Consider the following 17,881-nt stretch of genomic DNA (forward strand, 5'->3'; position numbering starts at 1 on the left):
CCTGCTTAGATATGGAAGCCAAGAGTGCCGTAATGCAAGAAAAAATTCACTTTTGGAATTAAAATAATTGTGCTAAATTACACGCAATTTTTAAGTGTAGCAATACATTTGTTTGTTTTGTATGTACTCTTTTAAGAAAAAAATAGAAACAGTCTTTTGAGATCCAGAATTTTATGTATTTTATTTATTTTATTCATTTTGTTTATTTTATTTATTTTATTTATTTTTATTTTATTTATTTATTTTTATTTATGTTTTAATTTAATTTTAATTTTGGAATTCTTTTTTTAAATTTATTTTTATTTGATCTTTTTTTGTGTTTATTTTTTGAATCAATCTTTTGACAAGTGGGAAAATATTTAATAAAACATATTTCCTCCGTTTACTATGGAAGCCCAAGAGTGCCAAAATGCAATAAGCAAAACGTTTTGAAATAAAAAAACAAATGCTAAATAACCTGCAAATATTATGTTTAGCTATCCATTTAATTGCAGGTATTTTTTAAAGGAATATATCTTATTTTAACCATCTTCTGTGTTTGTCTGCTTATTCGTTTGTTGGTTTGAAGAAAAAGTCTGACAACTGAAAATATATATATATTTTTCCTCCCTTACCTTTGGAAGTCCAAGAGTGCTTAAATGCGGTAAACAAAATTGACCTTTTAAAATAAAATATATATACTAAATAACACAAAATATGCTAAATAAAATGAAATTATTTACTTCCGTAGTAAAGGTGGAATTAAAAAAAAGACTGTTTCTAGAAACAAATAAATAAAATACATTTTAAAAAGTCCCGCACATCTCAGAAGATCTTTTTTTTTTAAAAGATTGATTTATTTCTTTAAAGATCCAGTGTGCAATGTTTGACCACGAGATGGCACTGTATTGTGTATTGGGAACGAAAAACAGTGCCAAGTGCAGCAAGATGCCAGACAAATATTGCGGTGACTTTTAGGTAGGGACTCAACGATGTAAAAAGAAAATAAACATGTTCTTGACGCATGATTTTCTAAAATAAGAATTAACACTAATGTCATGTTCATATATTTCCCCTAGTATTAAAATCAATGTTGTTTTTTTTAAATTAAAGTTTTTCGTACCACCAAGACCCACTAAATATTACACACTGACCCTTTAAAAATACCTGAGGTACAAATAAATGTATAGCTTAACTACATCATGTGTTATTTAGTATATGTTTTTATTTAAACAGGTCTATTTTGTTTATTGCATTTTGGCACTTTGAATACCTTGGAAGTCCAAGAGATTAAAAAAACGCATTATTATACTAAATAACAGGCAACTATTTTGTATAGTTATTCAGTTATTATATTTAGATAAGGTGTCATAATTATGCAATATGTACATACTATTGATTATAGATGAATCCTAAATTAATCTCAAGTTTTTTTAAATGTAAAAATATTTTTTTAGGGTTTTAATTCAATTCCCAATGTTTTATTTCAGGGTAATTTAGCTTCTGACATTTAATTATGAGGAGAAAAAAAAATCCATTATATTTTGGAATTCACATTACGTTACAATGTCAATTCTCTTGGTGTCAGGTGGCGGTGGTGGCGGAATCGGACGCGGAGCGTATGATGGGTGGTACGCAATCTTGGCGGAATCGGAACTTAGCCCTCAAGGAAGTGGACCTCCAGAAGCCCCTCTTTGAAATATACACATACACGGACGCACAGGTGAGGGATTCTTTTTCTTCTGGTTGCAATAGAGCAAGAGTCATCAAACCTTTTGAAGCTTGTTATTGGTTACCATTTAGATATGCATTTCTAAAATAATTAAGTATTACTATGTTGTTGCTATGTTAATATATTTTAACCATGTTGTCATTTGTTGGAGGATCAGTCAAAGTGTCAATGATTTCTTATGGCAGAAGTTAGATTCCTTGGAAAATCACCATGACCCTTTATTTTCATTGTTTTTTTCTTCTTCTTTTTTGCGTTGTTTTTAAAATGTTTTAATTGATACAAGAAAAATGAGAAATATTGACCCAAAAATAATCTGCCGTATTTCAAATTACGTCAAAGTAAGGATGTATTATTTTGTTTAAGAAAAGTAAAATATACTAAAATAGGTAGATTCATAATAAATCTTATCAAAATTATATGAGAGTGAATCAAGATTTATTTTTTTCTTCAGTGGGATATTTCGCTTTACTTCTTGCCTTCCTGCATGTTATCCTCTTTTTGTTCCTTCCTTACTTCCTTCAGTCCTTCCTTCCTTCCTTTCATCCTATTCCTCTGTTTTTATTTGGCTGTTTTGTTCTTTGTTTGTTTCATTTCCTATTCTGGTTCTGTATTTTAATCTTTGTTTTATTTATTTTGTCTTTTCTTTATTTTTGTGTTTTCTTTCTTTCTCCCTCTTCTATCCTGTCCCCTGTCCGAGGACAGCTGGAATGGGCTCCAGCACCCCCGCAACCCTTGTGAGGATAAGCAGTGCAAAAAATTGATGGATGAAACAAAAATAGTTATTAAATATACTGTCTAACTTCATGAGCATAAAATGAATACATGAAAAGGAAAAAAATAGTAATCTGCTGCCACCTATTGGTTTGGATGTATGATTGTTTGCTGAAAGAATGCAAATATATTGCATATTAGCATGCTTTTTCTTCAAATATAAAATCGGAAAATTTACTTTCTCTTGTTTGCACTTAAACTATTCATTTTACTCTTTCATTCACTCTATGCCTGTCTGTGTCTGTCTGTCTGTCTGTCTGTCTGTGTCTGCTTGCCTGTCTGTCTGTCTATTCTTGGAATCCATTTTTTCTTTTTTGATCTACCTTTGCACGGCCATCTCCAGTTTCAATTTCTCCTCATTTGTGCTTTTGCTTCGTCTTTCATCTCCCTGCCATCGCCGACCCGAACAGGGACACGAATTGCGCAAGCTGTTTAGCAGCTTTAAACAATGTTTGCCTGCTTCCAGCAGACTGTTACCAACAGCCTTGAGCTGAAGGTCGCCGGCCGGTGCAGTCTGAACTTGTTCTTATGCAACAATGACTAATGATTTTCAAACGCAAAAAGCTTCCTCCTCGAAAACGCTAACCGGGGAGGAATGAGGCGTGAAATGACTTGCAGAGTGCGAACGTTGAACGCTCGCCTTCCCTTATGTCTGGCAGATTGTGGCCGATCCCAGATTGCGGATCGAGCAAGCCCTGAGGGATGCCGGCTTGCACCACACGCAATACGCCCAAGAAGTTATGGCCCACATCAAGCCGCCTAAACCGCCTCGGCGAGACACCAAATCTGGACTTCCGTTTTAAGCAAGTATGAGTTGGAACACAACATCAATCGTTTTCTGGGTTTTATGAAATTATTTCTGTTTAATGGGGATTAAGGCCGCACGATTTGGGAATAAAAACTAATTGCGATTTTTCAAACCAGTATTGCAATTTGACAAAATTTTAAAAGAAAATTGAATTTTCTCTGCGAGTTCTGTTTTTTGAGGACTTAATCATAGAAACATGCTTTAACCTTAAGAAAACAGCTTCTTCTTCTGGGGAACTTTGTCAGGGTGGCTATCTGCTGACACAGTGGGTGTGTGGCATAGCATGCTGCTGGAAACTTTGCCTTGCCTCAATTGGCTAGCGCCGTTAAAACTTGCCTCTGATTGGCCGGCACCATTAAAACCCGAGTTGTGACAATTCTGGTTGGCCAAAAGCACCATCACTCAAATAACAAAGGGGGCAGAAATGCAATATGGCACTCTAAATCCTCGTTTTTAGACTACACAGTCGCACTACGCCACATCGCATTATCTATTAGATTTCGGTTAATCGTGCAGCCCTAGTGGGGATGATAGTGGCAAGAGTTGATTGAGAAAGAGTTGGGAATTGTTAATATCGCTCTTTTGTTTTTACTTTGTCTATTGTTTCTGTAGTGCAGTTGTTACCACATTTGCCTAACATGTGAAAGGAAACATTTGTTGGCCTATAGAGAGGGATGGGCGCCACCAGCCTGTACTTGCTCAAGACACACCACAGAAAAGATGCCCCTGTGGCCCTAGTGGGTTAGAGATCCACCCACCCGATGTGTAGTACTTTAAAGGTGGTGTGTGTCATTTAAGGTGTCCTTAAAAGGTCTAAAGTAGATTATTTTCACTGATAAGTGTGTGTCAACGATGCACAAGTTTAAAGAGCCTTTATAAAAAATTCCACCGAGCCTATTTGCTTTTATCTTGGTTTTAGAACCGCTGTTCTGGGACATGCAACACATTAGCAAAAATTGTAAAAGTAAGAAAATGCCTGTTTCAAATACTGTCCAAACACTAACCCTCAAAAAGATGAAAAAAATATCTGCTAGATTTTACTGTATTTTATTTATATTATTATTTTTTCTTAAACAGCTTCATGTGACAAAAAGGGGGCGCCAGGGCGGCTGGATGGTTTGCTTGCAACCCCAAGGTGCAGGACCAGGTTTCAATTTCAGCTACTCAGCCTCCCCGTGTGGAGTTTGCATATTCTCCCCGTGCCTGCGTGGGTTTCCTCCTGGCACTAGCGTTTCCTCCCACATTCCAAGAATATTGTCCTTAGGTGTCAATGAGCGAGTGAGTGCCCTGCGACTGGCTGGCAACCAGTTTGGAGTGTCCCCTGCCCACTGCCCGAAGAAAGCTGGGATGGGCTCCAGCACCCCCACGACCCTACTGAGGATAAGTGGTGCAGACAATGGATGGATGGATAGATGGATGGATGGATACCTCCTCAGTAGTAAAATGATAAAAATAAAAATGGCAGGAATAGCTGTCATTTTAAAATACCTGTTTGCCTCATTATATAAGGTAATACTACTACTGGTAGTATAACCTTATATTCATTATAATTCCACAGTTATAAAAAATTATTTTCAAAATAATTTGTTAATTGTATTCCAATTTAAGTCTTAGTATTTAAATTTTACAGAACAAGGTTAAATTATAGCACAATTGTGAAAATAATACCGGTGTGTATATATATATATATATATATATATATATATATATATATATATATATATATATATATATATATATAGATATAGATATAGATAGATACTTTATTCATCCCCTAAGGGAAATTCACATTTCCAGCAGCATCCCTGAGCTGAGAACAATACAATAATAAAGCCAAAAGAAAACAATATACAAATACCCAGTGTGACGTGCAAATGCCCACTTTAGCATGTTATATAGATTAACTAAATAGTGCTACACATAATGCAGTAAGATCCAATGTAGGTGGTGTGGTTTAATGTGGGCCTTTACTCTGCCGGGTGGAGTTAAAGAGCCTCATGGCATGAGGAAGAAAAGAACTCTTCAGTCTGTCCGTAGTACAAGACAGTGACAGCAGTCTGTCACTGAAACTGCTCTTCTGTCCGGAGATAATGCTGTGAAGCGGATGCGATGGATTGTCCATGATTGACCTCAGCTTTTTCAGTGCCTGTCTCTCAGCTGCTGTTGTTAGGCTGTCCAGCTCTTTGCCCACAACAGAGCTCGCTTTCCTAGCCAGTTTATTGAGACGAGAGGCATCCTTCTTCTTGACGCTGCCTCCCCAACACGCTGCCGCATAGAAGAGGGCGCTTGCCACTACTGTCTCATAGAATATTTTCAGGAGCTTTTTGCAGATGTTGAAGGAGGCCAGCCTTCTGAGGAAGTAAAGTCGGCTTTGCCCTTTCCTACATAGAGCTTCTGTGTTGGCAGTCCAGTCCAGTTTGTTGTCCAGCTGCACACCCAGGTATTTGTAGGTCTGGACAAATTCTACACATTCTCCCTTGATGGTTACAGGAACCGGGTGAGTTCTGGTTCTCCTGAAGTCCACCACCATCTCTCTGGTCTTGGTGGTGTTTAGGTGCAGGTGGTTTGCGTCGCTCCATCGGACAAAGTCCTGAATCAATTTCCTGTACTCCTCCTCCTGCCCGTTTCTGATACATCCCACGATCGCAGTGTCATCGGCAAACTTTTGCACATGGCAGGACTCAGAGTTGTACTTAAAGTCCGATGTATATAGAATGAATAGGAACGGAGAGAGAACGGTCCCCTGCGGAGATCCTGTGCTGCTAACCACGGTGTCCGATGTACAGCCCCCCTGTTTCACATACTGCGGTCTGCCTGTCAGGTAGTCAGTAATCCATTCTACAAGGTGTGAGCTAACTCCCATCTCTGTCAATTTCCTACTCAGTAGCAGAGGCTGTATGGTATTGAAGGCACTAGAGAAGTCCAAAAATGTAATCCTCACAGCCCCCTTCGCCCTATCCAGGTGAGAGAGGGATCGGTGTAACATGTATAATATAGCATCCTCCACTCCCACCTTCTCCTGGTAAGCAAATTGCAGTGGGTCGATGGCGTGACGGACCTGTAGCCTCAGGTGGTGCAGCAGCAGCCGCTCCATGGTCTTCATCACATGTGATGTCAGGGCGACTGGCCTGAAGTCGTTGAGTTCCTCTGGTCTTGATTTCTTTGGGACTGGGATGATGCAGGATGTTTTCCACAGCTGAGGGACCCTCCCCTGTTCAAGGCTCAGGTTGAAGATGCGCTGTAGAGGGTCTCCCAGCTCAGACGCACAGGCTTTCAGCAGTCGGGGGGATATTCCATCCGGACCAGCTGCCTTGCTGGTTCGTAGCCTTCTCAGCTCCCCACACACCTGGGCTGAAGTTATTTTTAGTGGGGGGATGTCTTCCATGCTAGTGTGCAGAGGGGGAGGGGGAAGGACAGCTGCACAACTCAGGGGTGAGGATGAGGCGGAGTGGTCAAACCTGTTGAAAAAGTTGTTCAACTGGTTGACTCGCCCCACATCTATATCCACAGCCACTCCCTGCTTGGTGCTGCAGCCAGTAATTGTTTTCATCCCTTCCCACACCTCCTTCATGTTGTTGTTCAGCAGCTTTTTCTCCAACTTCCTCCTGTACTGCTCCTTCCCTTTCCGGAGCTGGACTTTGAGCTCCTTCTGTACTCGTTTTAGCTCCTGATGATCACCATTTTTAAAGGCCCTCTTCTTTTGGTTCAGAAGGCACTTGATGTCTCTCGTGATCCAGGGCTTGTTGTTGGCATAGCAGCGTACAGTCTTTATAGGAACAACATTGTCCATGCAGAACTTAATGTAGTCAGTAGTGCAGTTTGCACATATATATATATATATATATATATATAATATTATATATATATAATTTGCCATATGGCATAATTTTCTTCCTGGTTCTACCTCAAATTATGATTCATTTAATCAGCAGTGGTATTTTTAGTATTATTTGCATTATGATTATCAGTAGTAATAGTTGTAGTAGCAGTATTGGTTTTCTTCTTTGACAAAAAACTTCTTAAAGCAGTATCTTTAACATATAAGTATTTTAATCTTCGGTATTAGTTTTTTTACTGTGCAAAAAAAACAACCAGAATTAGTTAGATAACAAAAAAATATTTAAATTCAGCCAAATTATCTCAAAGGACTAAAAAAAACTCATTTGGGGGGGTATTTATATATAGAATTATAGTATATTTAAATCAAGTAAATTCAGAGTAAATAAATTAAATTTGGTCAAAACTTGACTTAAATGAGCAAAATTCTTATTCTGCAAGATTTTTAAAATGTATTAATATGGAAAATAAGACTTAAAAGAGAAATTACCCAGCAACACATTTTTTATCTGTAGTTTAATGATAACATCATTGTTTTTTAATCATGACCCCTCAGTTTTTCTAGTGCACTTGGACATTTTCTGTGCACAATTTTGGACTCAAGCAACCGTCAATATTAAAATGGAGACGATATTTTGGATTTTAAATGCAACAATAACGGTAAATATGTTAATCAAAACATGAGAAACGCTTTGCATCATTTCAAAACATGGAATTGCCGAAGCTCTCGGAATTTATTTTTGACACGTCTCTTTCCATTTTGATGGATTTCCCTCGTGCAAACTAAGAAGAGATGAGATACATTTATCCGTCGTGCATATACATGTTGAGTGTCCCCATCCTGCAAATGCATGTTACTCGTCATTTCAAAGGGGAAAAAAAATCTGACTTTCAAATTTCTGTTGCATATTTTCCATGGAGGCATATCATAAATATCTTTAAAGTTGAATTATGACAATGGTGCTCAAACATTTCGAGTCACATTGGGTCTAAAATGGGCAGCACGGCGGAGCAGTGGTTAGGGCGTGTGTGGCACAGTTCTGAGGTCATGAGATCGAACCTTCCTGTGTGGAGTTTGGATGTTCTCCTCTTGCTTGCGTGGGTTTCCTCCGGGCACTCCGGCTTCCTCCCACATTCCAAAAGCATGCATGTCAGGTTAATTGGCTGGTCCTTGTCCCTAGGTGCGAATGTGTGAATGAGTTGACTGTGTACCAGTTCAGGGTGTCCCCTGCCCACTGCCTGAAGATAACTGAGATGGGCTCCAGCACCCCCGCGACCCTACCGAGGATAAGCGGTGCAGATAATGGATGGATGGATTGGGTCTAAAATTAATCTTTGAAATAATGAATCTAATTTTTTTTCCCCATTTTAATTTGGCGGTCCGTATTTGGCCCGCAGGTATTAGTATTTAAAACCTTCTGGATTTGAATTACACTGATGATAAATATCAGATAGTTGTCTCTTTAACTGCTCATCTTAATATATTTCTGTTTTACAATGTATTTGAATTATTTTAGTTAAATATATCTGTTTTTTGTAGATTAAATTTTAATGATTTTCGTGAAATAAGACAAATAATACGTATTCTAAAGAATTTTAAAATGTTCAAAAACAATTCTTAAAAATTGTAAGATGAGATAAAGGACAGTAATGTCATATTATTAATTTAAATGGAAACTACAATACCTGATGTCAATGGGATCCCCAGTCATTCCATTGACACCATTGATTTCCAATGGTAGCTGCAGCACCGCCCGCAGCCTGTTACGGGCGCATAATTTAGAGAAATAACAGTTGTATGGGTTCCGCAGCACGGCGGCGCAGTGGTTAGTGCGTGTGGGGCACAGTTCTGAGGTCATGAGATCGAACCTCCTGTGTGGAGTTCTCCCCGTGCTTGCGTGGGTTTCCTCCGGGCACTCCAGTTTCCTCCCTCATTCCAAAAACATGTGTGTTGGGTTAATTGGCTGGTCCAAATTGTCCTTAGGTGTGAATGAACAAGTGAATTGTCTGTCCCTGTGTGCCCTGCGACTGTCGGGCAACCAGTTCGGGGTATCCCGTGCCCACTGCCCGAAGATAGCTGGGATGGGCTCCAGCACCCCACGGCCCTACTGAGGATAAGCGGTGCAGATAATGGATGTATGGGCTCCAATTTACTTTGAATGTCATATTAGTTATTTAAATTATTTTTTTATATGTCACGGTTTAAGAACTACACTAAAATTGATTTGAAAAATAATATTATAAGAAAAATAATACGTGTTTCAATAATGCTCGTCCAGTAACTGTGAGACCATGAAAACTTTATTGATTTATTTACATTGACTGCAACATGAGACTTTTGTAACGCTTGTCACATTGATCCTTGCTAAAATACTTGACAGCATACAAACAAAATATATTTGTGCATCTAAAAATTGAAACGTTTCATTTATTTGCAGACTTTACATTACTCAATAACTAAACAATCAAACATTTCTATCTATCGTATTTATTTCAAACAGATAAGGAAATGTTTCATTTTATAAAATCCATATTAACAAGCAGCACCATAACTTTAACAATGACATAATACAAAGGTAAATAAATGCATTTAACATTGTATTTAACTTAATCAAAACATGAAAATACAATATATACAGGCACCAGTCACTGTTTGTATATACAGAAGCTAAAAGGGACAACTTAGATGATATATCCGAGACGTTTCTTGATGAAGTGGGCCACCAGGACTTGAGGTCTCTGCTGGTACTCCACAAGAACTTCGTGGGGGGACGTAATCTGGTCGCCCTCGAAGCGGTTCAGCAGTGTCACGCAGATCACGGCCGCTGGAAGAATGCAACAAAAAGAAATTAAAGTTTTCTTGTAGTTTCAAATAATTATTTTTCTCCTTTTATTTGCAACATCTTTTATCAAACTGCATTTTCCCAGTCAGAATTCGAAAAATAATCCTGTAAAATGTACTAAATCATCTGATAAGGCAGCTGGAAAACCATTTTGTTCACTTTTTTTTTTAAATTCTACGAATAAATATTGATAAACGTAATATTTTGAATTGTGTAAGTTATTATAAATGATATATAATTTGATGTTTAATGAATAAATCCCAAAACCTGGGTCGACTTGACCAACCTATTTAATCTGCCATAAATAAATAAAAAGTTAAATAAAATGATTAAACAGATGTTCCACTGGCAGATTATTTTACCATGTTTTTATTTTGTTTTTCTGAGTTAAGCAAGAAAAAATTTTTTTCAAATGATCCGACAGGGAATATTTGGGGGTATTTTATTATACTGTTTTTCCAAGAAATAAGAAAAGAATACTTAAAATGAGATAAATTATCTAAAAATTATAGAAGATTGATGAACATAATTATTATTTTTATTATTTAATTATTTTAAAACCTAAAATGTGGTAGATTATTCTATTATTACTTATTCTATTTAAAAGAAAACATAACTAGGAGAAAAATATATTTAAAACCCTATTTTGTTAATTTTTTGGTAGAATTTCATCACATTAATACATTAAATTAAACAGGGATCTAATATATTATTTTGCTATCTTTCTTTGAAAAGAAAAACAATACCATGGAAATACTAAAAAATATAACTACATTATACTACAATAAAGAAATACTACAACAAAAATATTACAACAGAAATACTCCAAGAACTCCAGTAATATTACAAAACTACTAAAGGAATACTACAAAAACACTACTACAGAAATATTATGACCAATATAATAAAAAAAATACAACTACAGAAATACTCCAAAAATACCACAGATACAATACAAAATTGTACAATGGAAATACTAAAAAAATACAACGGAAATACTATGAAAATACAGCTATGGAAATACTGCAAAAATACCACTGCAGAAATATTATGACAAAGATTCTACCAAAATACCAGTATATAAATATTGAAACAGAAGTACTACCAAAATACAACTACAGTAATACTACAAAAATACTACATATATAATATAAAATTATAGTGTTGAAATACAAAATAAATACAACAAAAATACCACTACAGAAATATTATGACAGAGATTCTAACAAAATACCAATCTATTAATATTACAACAGAAATACAACTAAAATACAACTACAGTAGAACTACAAAGATACTACATATATAATACAAAATTCTTCTGTGAAAATATGAAAAAATACTATGGAAATACTAAAAACCTCTACAGAAATATTGATTGGTTGGTTAGTTGGATACCTTAACCACTAGGGTTGCAGGGGCACCAAAATTCAACTAAAATACTACTCTAGAAATGTTACGACAGAAATATTTTTAAAAAACACTACGGTAATACTAGAAAAATACTACAGATACAATAAAAACATGATCTACGGGAAAGACTACAAAAATACAACTATGTAAATACAACAAAAATACTACTGCAGAAATACTACTGAAATACTACAAAAATTTGACCGTGGAAAAATCACAAAAACACAAAAAATACAATACAGTAGTACTACAAAACTAAATATAAAATCTAGTTCTTAAAACAGGGACCTCATACACTACTTTGCTTTATTCGTGATCGTTTCAAGACCAGTTAGAATAAACTAATCAATTTAAAAACAAATATAGAGTAACATAACATGTAGATGTCTGCATTTATATTTATTCATTCATGAAAGAAATGGATAGGTCTCCAGGATCGGCCAATTTTTTTCAACTCAATGTGGCCCCCGACTCTAAATAGTTGTTCACCCCTGCTTTAGAGTATAACCCACATAAAAAGCACATAAAATGTACCTTTAATGTCACAAACGCGGCACATGGCTGCAAAGACGGTGGACTCCATTTCGATGTTCCTCACGCCGGCTTCGTACGCCTTCCTCAGATATTCCAGTTTCTCCTCATTGGAAAAAGAGCACAGAGCTCCATCCAGCCTTCCCTGACCTGAACAAGCCAAAACGCTCACCAACTTCTTGTCCTTGTCACCGGGTAAGGCAACAACCTACCTTCATAGAAGTCGTGGGTGCACATGGTGTTGCCGATGACGGTGGGGAGGTTCTGAAGTTCCTTCGAACACTGCAGAAGTTCGCTGGCGACGCCTTCGTCCAGCTCCGTGCTGCGAGTGATGACTTTACCCAAAACCACTTGCTCAAATTGAGGCCGGAAGGAGTAGTCCACCGCTTTTTCCGTCACCACTACTGTTCCTGGGGGCAGCCCTGCACCAAACGACTTGTTACTCTCCTTCTAAGTGACTATCTATTTTTTTAGAATTTAAGGTTTTTTCTGTTACCGACGCCTCCGGATGTCCCCAGACGAAACAGGATGACGTCTCTGCATTGGGCGTGATGGAGAAGTTTGATGAGCTCGTGCAGCATGATGGAGATGGAAGGAACTCCCATGCCGTGCTGGAACAGCAACACTATGTTTAGACCCGTGGAGCAATTTCTTGTATTTAATTTTATGTTTTATGTTAAACAGTTACACAAAAAGGTAGAACGATTTTTGCCTCTAAATAATCAAAAAAGATTTCAGTATATTGTGGAATACAGGTAAGGCTGTGTTTAGTGTCGTGCACGGATTGAAACAATGTGGTGCTAGAGCTCCTGCCCCATTGCTGTCTCTTAAAAGTGCACTTTTGTTTTGGGTTTTTTTCCCTTTCTTGTATGTTTAACCATTGGATGCATGACCTACTAGTACATACACTGGTGTGGGGTATAAAATTATCGGGGGAAAAATACAAAACTGATGGCATCATGTTATAAACCTGTTTTATGGAGAATACCCGCAATGTGTCAATTACAATCATTTTCTTTTGAAAGATTTTGAAGAATAACAACACATGAGGTGATTTTTGACCAATGGTTAAGAAAGTATCCGCTAAAATGAAAGTGTTTTAAAACATTTTTTAAATATATTTTACAAAAAAGGTGTATGCCAATGATTGAATTTGGTGTTTTTTTCTTTTAGGAAATTTACATTAAAAATAAGGAAGACAATTTTTGCTTGTAAATAATGATTAATAATCATTTATATATTTTTTAATTATAATGAAAAAATAGTGTTTAAAAGGAGGTAGTTTTTAGATGTGTTTTACTATGAAAATGAAAGTACAATAAAATAAAATATACAGTTTTGACATCTTTTTGGACGCTTTTCAGAAAAAGACTTCTGTAAAAAAAATTCTATTAGCGAGTTCATTTTAGGAATTAGTTTATTATTTATTATTCATTTTTATTACAGCATTTTTAATATTTTTAAAAATGATTTTTAGAATAAGACAAATGAGCAACCATATCATTTAATTTTGCCTATTTCAAAGATTTCTTATTTTATTTATTAGAGAGAGCAAAATAATAAAACAAAAACTAGCAAGTTTTTTTCCTTTGTAATGTAAAGTGGATAAATAAATGCCAACACATTTAATTTTAGTATTTTTCTATTTTAAATTTTGTTATAGTTTTGACATTTTTTTCACCGGGAATTTGTTACTTGAGTAAAATAGGAATGATTTGAAGGAATGGGATGATTTTTAAGAAAAATATATTTTAGTCTTATAGTTTATTTCTATCGAAGTGTAAAATAAGGGAAAAAATACTTTTAGGTTGGCTTATGTTCAGTTGCTAGTGCAGTTAGTGGTGTGCACGGATAGACACTATGCGGTGCTAGAGGTGTTGCCCCACTCTCATGTCTAGTATAATTCCATTTTTCTTTTCATTTTAATGTTTTTTTTGTAATTTTACTACATTTTTTAGCAACTTCCAATTACATTTTCAAATTTATTGTGAATTTCTCTGTTTAGTCAAATTATATCCATTTAAGGGATATAATTGTTTTTTAAAAATGTATTTAAAAAATAAACATTTAATGGAATAGGATTATTTTTTCACATTTTAATCAAGTATTACAAGTATTGTTTTTATTTAAATGTAAAGTAAATGAAAAAAAATCTGATGCATCGGTTTATTTTCAGTTATGTTTGTGGTCAGTGGTGTGCACGGATATCAACTATGTGGTGCTAAAGGCCCTGCTCCAATATCCTCTCCTAGGAGTGCTTGTTTTTCCTCTTTTATAGTTAATGAACTATTTATGGAAGTCAATGTTGACAAGCAAGGTGTTTTAAAATAGTTGGACCACTAAGCATGTGCGCTTGATTTGTATGTTTCGATAGTTTGTCTTTGTTTATCACACGATGGATCTGGTTCCAATTCCAAAACTATCGGAATTAACAAAAACAATATGTCAAAACTCACACTTATAGACAACACCGGCCCAACTTTATACATGCAGTATCGGTCGGTTCCCTCGCAGATATCACGGATTTCGGAGGGATTGCTGGGCAGATTCAGTTCCTGGTGGATGAACTGGGCGAAGGCCTTCATTCGGTTGGCGCTGCCACCGACGCACACAAACTGACAAAGAGAGGTGCCATGTTATAGGATGGGAAAACTCAGGCAAACTTTTTGCTGCGGCTCTTGTCCCCGGTGTCCCTTTGTATGTCTTCCCCTTATAGAAAATATATTCTTCAAGGGCAGAATTTAAATAGTCGGCTACGTTTTTCTGTTCTTGCTATTTTTAAACAGGTATTGTTTTTTCTGAAATCAAACAATCCCTGCGATAGCCCTATCGCATTTTGAGTTTTCCAATGCATACCATCAAATTCAGTGCCTGAAAATTAGGACCTAATATCATATGTTGCTTTAATCCTGAGTGATTCAAAACCAATTTGATTATATTAATCTATTAACTCATTTAATGCCATTCGATGGTATTTTTTGCCATTTTGAATCATGTTTAAGGCCTACAGAAAATGTAATTCTGTAGCTATATATGCATAGGAAAAAGTAAAACCTTTTATTAGAAAAAAATGTTTCTAGCTTCTACCATTGTTCAACAAACAATACTTGAACATTAACTTGACTTGACATTGCTAAGTTGTTTTAAAATATTAGCTTACAATAAAGTTTCTGGAAAAATACAGCTTTTTGTGAAAGGATGCATTTCAATAAGAACTTTCACACAATGCTTTTTTTTCTTCATTTGTGATACCTCCAATATCTATAGAATGTTTCCCATAAACACAAGGGCACTTTGCTTGCAAAATCTTTTCAGCGCTCTATGTTTCTGGTGATATAAACACTCGATTTTGGTCACCATAGCGATCGCATTCCTTCAGGCGACTGTGTTCCCGCAGACGTGCACGAAACGTCATTCCTCATCTTTTTGAAAGGATTAATCTTTGTTGAAGAGCCAACTGCCTATTACTATTGGTCCATATCTCCTGATGCTCACATCACTATTATTACTCCTACTTGCCATGTGGGTCTGCCTACACACACTCATTCACTGGATACAGGAAGTGACACAAAATGTTGAGCTTCCTCTATGTGTGGGGAAAAAAATCTGATCAAAGCCACTCCTGCCATTTAATGGTCATTTTTTTTACTGAAACCATTCCCAGAGGCTTGATACTTACTGATGAGTTGCGCAAAACCCTTCAGAATAGTTTTTTTTTTTAAACCAATTAAGAAAAACAGCTCTAGCATTTGGAGACAAAGCTTCTAAAACATATATTTTGGCATTGGATGAGTTTAATATATGTAATATAAAACATGAACATATAAATATCTGCACATATATTTGTTCGTAAATGCATCTTAGGGAAATATTTTCCTCACACTTTGCGTCGGTATCAGATCGAGACTCTGTATTGGCAGATACAAAAATGTAATCAATACATTTTTTTGTCATGGCCCGGCCCATCTACCAAATTTCGAAACCCAACATGGCCCACTGTTCAAAAAGTTTGCCTATCCTCATTGTATAGGGATTTTCTGTCATGACTTGGAGTAGGAAATTTATAGCTGATGTTTTACTGGTACAACTTGGAAGTTCTCTGCGCTAATAAGTAACTAAAAAGGTCTCTTAACCTTAAAAAGGTTAGTACCCCCTTATCTCGAGTCTTGTTCAATGTACCTTGATGTTGCCAAACATCTCGGGCAGGTTGTGAGATTTGGTGCTCAAGCTGAAGTGGTAGAGAATGTCCTCCTCCATCGTTTGCAGGTTTGGATTTTTCACATGCACTTGTTGTCTAAAGCAAAGTTGAATTGAATTTAGATCTTTATTATATCATTCTCTCTGTCTATGTCCATATTTCTACATTCTTGAGGGCAAGACTTTAATAGTGAGTTTGTTAGCTCAGCTCCAAGTACACACAATGACTCAAATTGGATTTAGCTTTGTCCAGCAAATATAGTTTAAATTAAGCTTTCTCTATTAAATACAATCAAATGTAATTGTGTAGTATTTTTCATGAAGCAAAATGCAACTCAAAGTGCTTTGTAGAGTAAAAGCATTTATTGTGCAAGTAAAACAACTCAATAAAATCACCTTCCTACCCTCAATCCTCTAAACCGGCATCCTATCAAGGAATTTCTGGTATAGTATTTGAAAAATATACAAAGCAATAAAAAAAGGAGATAAAAAAACCTTTTCCATATCAATAGTATTTTTTCCACGGATAGTTTTATTTATATTTAATACAAGTAATTTCTAAATCCAAAAATAAGAAAATGAGAGTATTATAAATCATAAATGTTTAACAATATATATATTTTTAATACATGTTTTTCTTTTTCACAAGAATATTTAAAAATGAAGAATAAAATGAATAATACCAATATTATTTTAATTTTCTAAAAATAATCAATTAGAAATGAAATAAAAGTGAGCAATAGTAAAAAATACACAACAAAATATTCCGACTAAAAAATGTCCATGTAAACTACATTATAGTATCTAGATAGTTCTCTGTACATTTACTAAAAGTAAATAAAAAAATAAGAAAAAAATTCTACTCATTTAGATCCTTTTTTTTTTTGCAAAGAATAATTACTTAAAAATAAAGAATTTGCAGTAAAAAATAAAAAACTAATCAAGTAAAATTAGATTTTCACCATGGCAGATACTATGTTTATTTGTAAGTGCATTTACTAACATAATTTATCAAAATGCTAAAAATAATTTTACTCATAATTGTGATCATTTCACGTACATTTTTACTTACAGTATTTTATAGTCTCTTAGTAAGAAAGATGCACAATAAAAGGTTCAGATACATTTTACATTTTTACCACTCTTGATACAATTAGGTATTTTAAGAATATTTACTAAAACTATATACTCAATTGCAAACAATTTTGCCCTTATTTTTTAATAACTTAATCATATTTGTAAGAACAATTCTTTAACTATGAAACAGAAAATGGAAAAGAAATATTCAGCAGAAGGTTTATCCCCCCCAAAAAATCTGATTAAAATTAGATTTATATCCTGGCCAAAAATATATTTTTATAAATACTCTTCGTAATATTTTCCAATAAAAATGACGTTCCCCTTACAAATCAATAATGTTTGCGTATTGAAAAGACAATTTTAAACATTTCTTTAAGTTTACAATAAGGTTTTAACAACTCGACATGAATTTAGCATGCATACTAGTAAAAACATTTACTTTTTTTCCCCAAATATTTAAACAGGTAAAAAAAAACCTTACTTGATATATTCATTGTGGTCATTTCCTACGGTGCTCAGTAGAATGGGTGCCATCGTGAAACAAAAATTTCAATTTTCCAAACTCAACACTGCAACTAAATTTCGTATTCCGAGACAAGGACTGATATAGTCGCCTTCTGTAACGTCCTCTCTGATTGGCTGGAAAAGAGAGGAGTGGCTTTGTTCACCAAAGAAAACAGCTGGGCGTCC

The 17,881-nt window shown here is 35.3% G+C and overlaps 2 protein-coding genes across 5 annotated transcripts in view; one reads left to right on the forward strand and one right to left on the reverse strand.

The window, feature by feature from the left end:
• Nucleotides 1-13,995, forward strand: part of LOC148352815 (coiled-coil domain-containing protein 148-like) — a 54,293-nt gene extending 40,298 nt beyond the window's left edge. Inside the window, exons 15-17 of one of the 4 annotated variants that reach the window (XM_088352140.1) lie at nt 1,568-1,702; nt 3,142-3,289; nt 12,006-13,995. In XM_088352140.1, the coding sequence (XP_088208266.1) occupies nt 1,568-1,702; nt 3,142-3,285 (279 nt within the window). In that variant the 3' untranslated portion in view covers nt 3,286-3,289; nt 12,006-13,995. Of the gene's footprint in view, nt 1-1,567; nt 1,703-3,141; nt 3,290-4,367; nt 4,674-12,005 lie in introns of those variants that run through there. The other 3 variants (XM_088352143.1, XM_088352144.1, XM_088352142.1) reach the window with 3 other exon arrangements.
• upp2 (uridine phosphorylase 2) lies at nt 9,407-17,840 on the reverse strand. Its single transcript, XM_088352145.1, has 7 exons — nt 17,673-17,840; nt 16,094-16,208; nt 14,371-14,529; nt 12,411-12,525; nt 12,127-12,336; nt 11,918-12,064; nt 9,407-9,952 (listed from the first exon to the last, which is right to left on the reverse strand). Exons 1-7 carry the CDS (start codon nt 17,723-17,725, stop codon nt 9,810-9,812), a joined length of 942 nt encoding a protein of 313 aa, XP_088208271.1. The 5' UTR covers nt 17,726-17,840; the 3' UTR covers nt 9,407-9,809.
• Between the last annotated feature and the right edge of the window lie 41 nt (nt 17,841-17,881).

The sequence above is a fragment of the Urocampus carinirostris genome, chromosome 14 (assembly GCF_059441175.1).
Source record: "Urocampus carinirostris isolate Australia breed hairy pipefish chromosome 14, RoL_Ucar_1.0, whole genome shotgun sequence".
NCBI lineage: Eukaryota > Metazoa > Chordata > Actinopteri > Syngnathiformes > Syngnathidae > Urocampus > Urocampus carinirostris.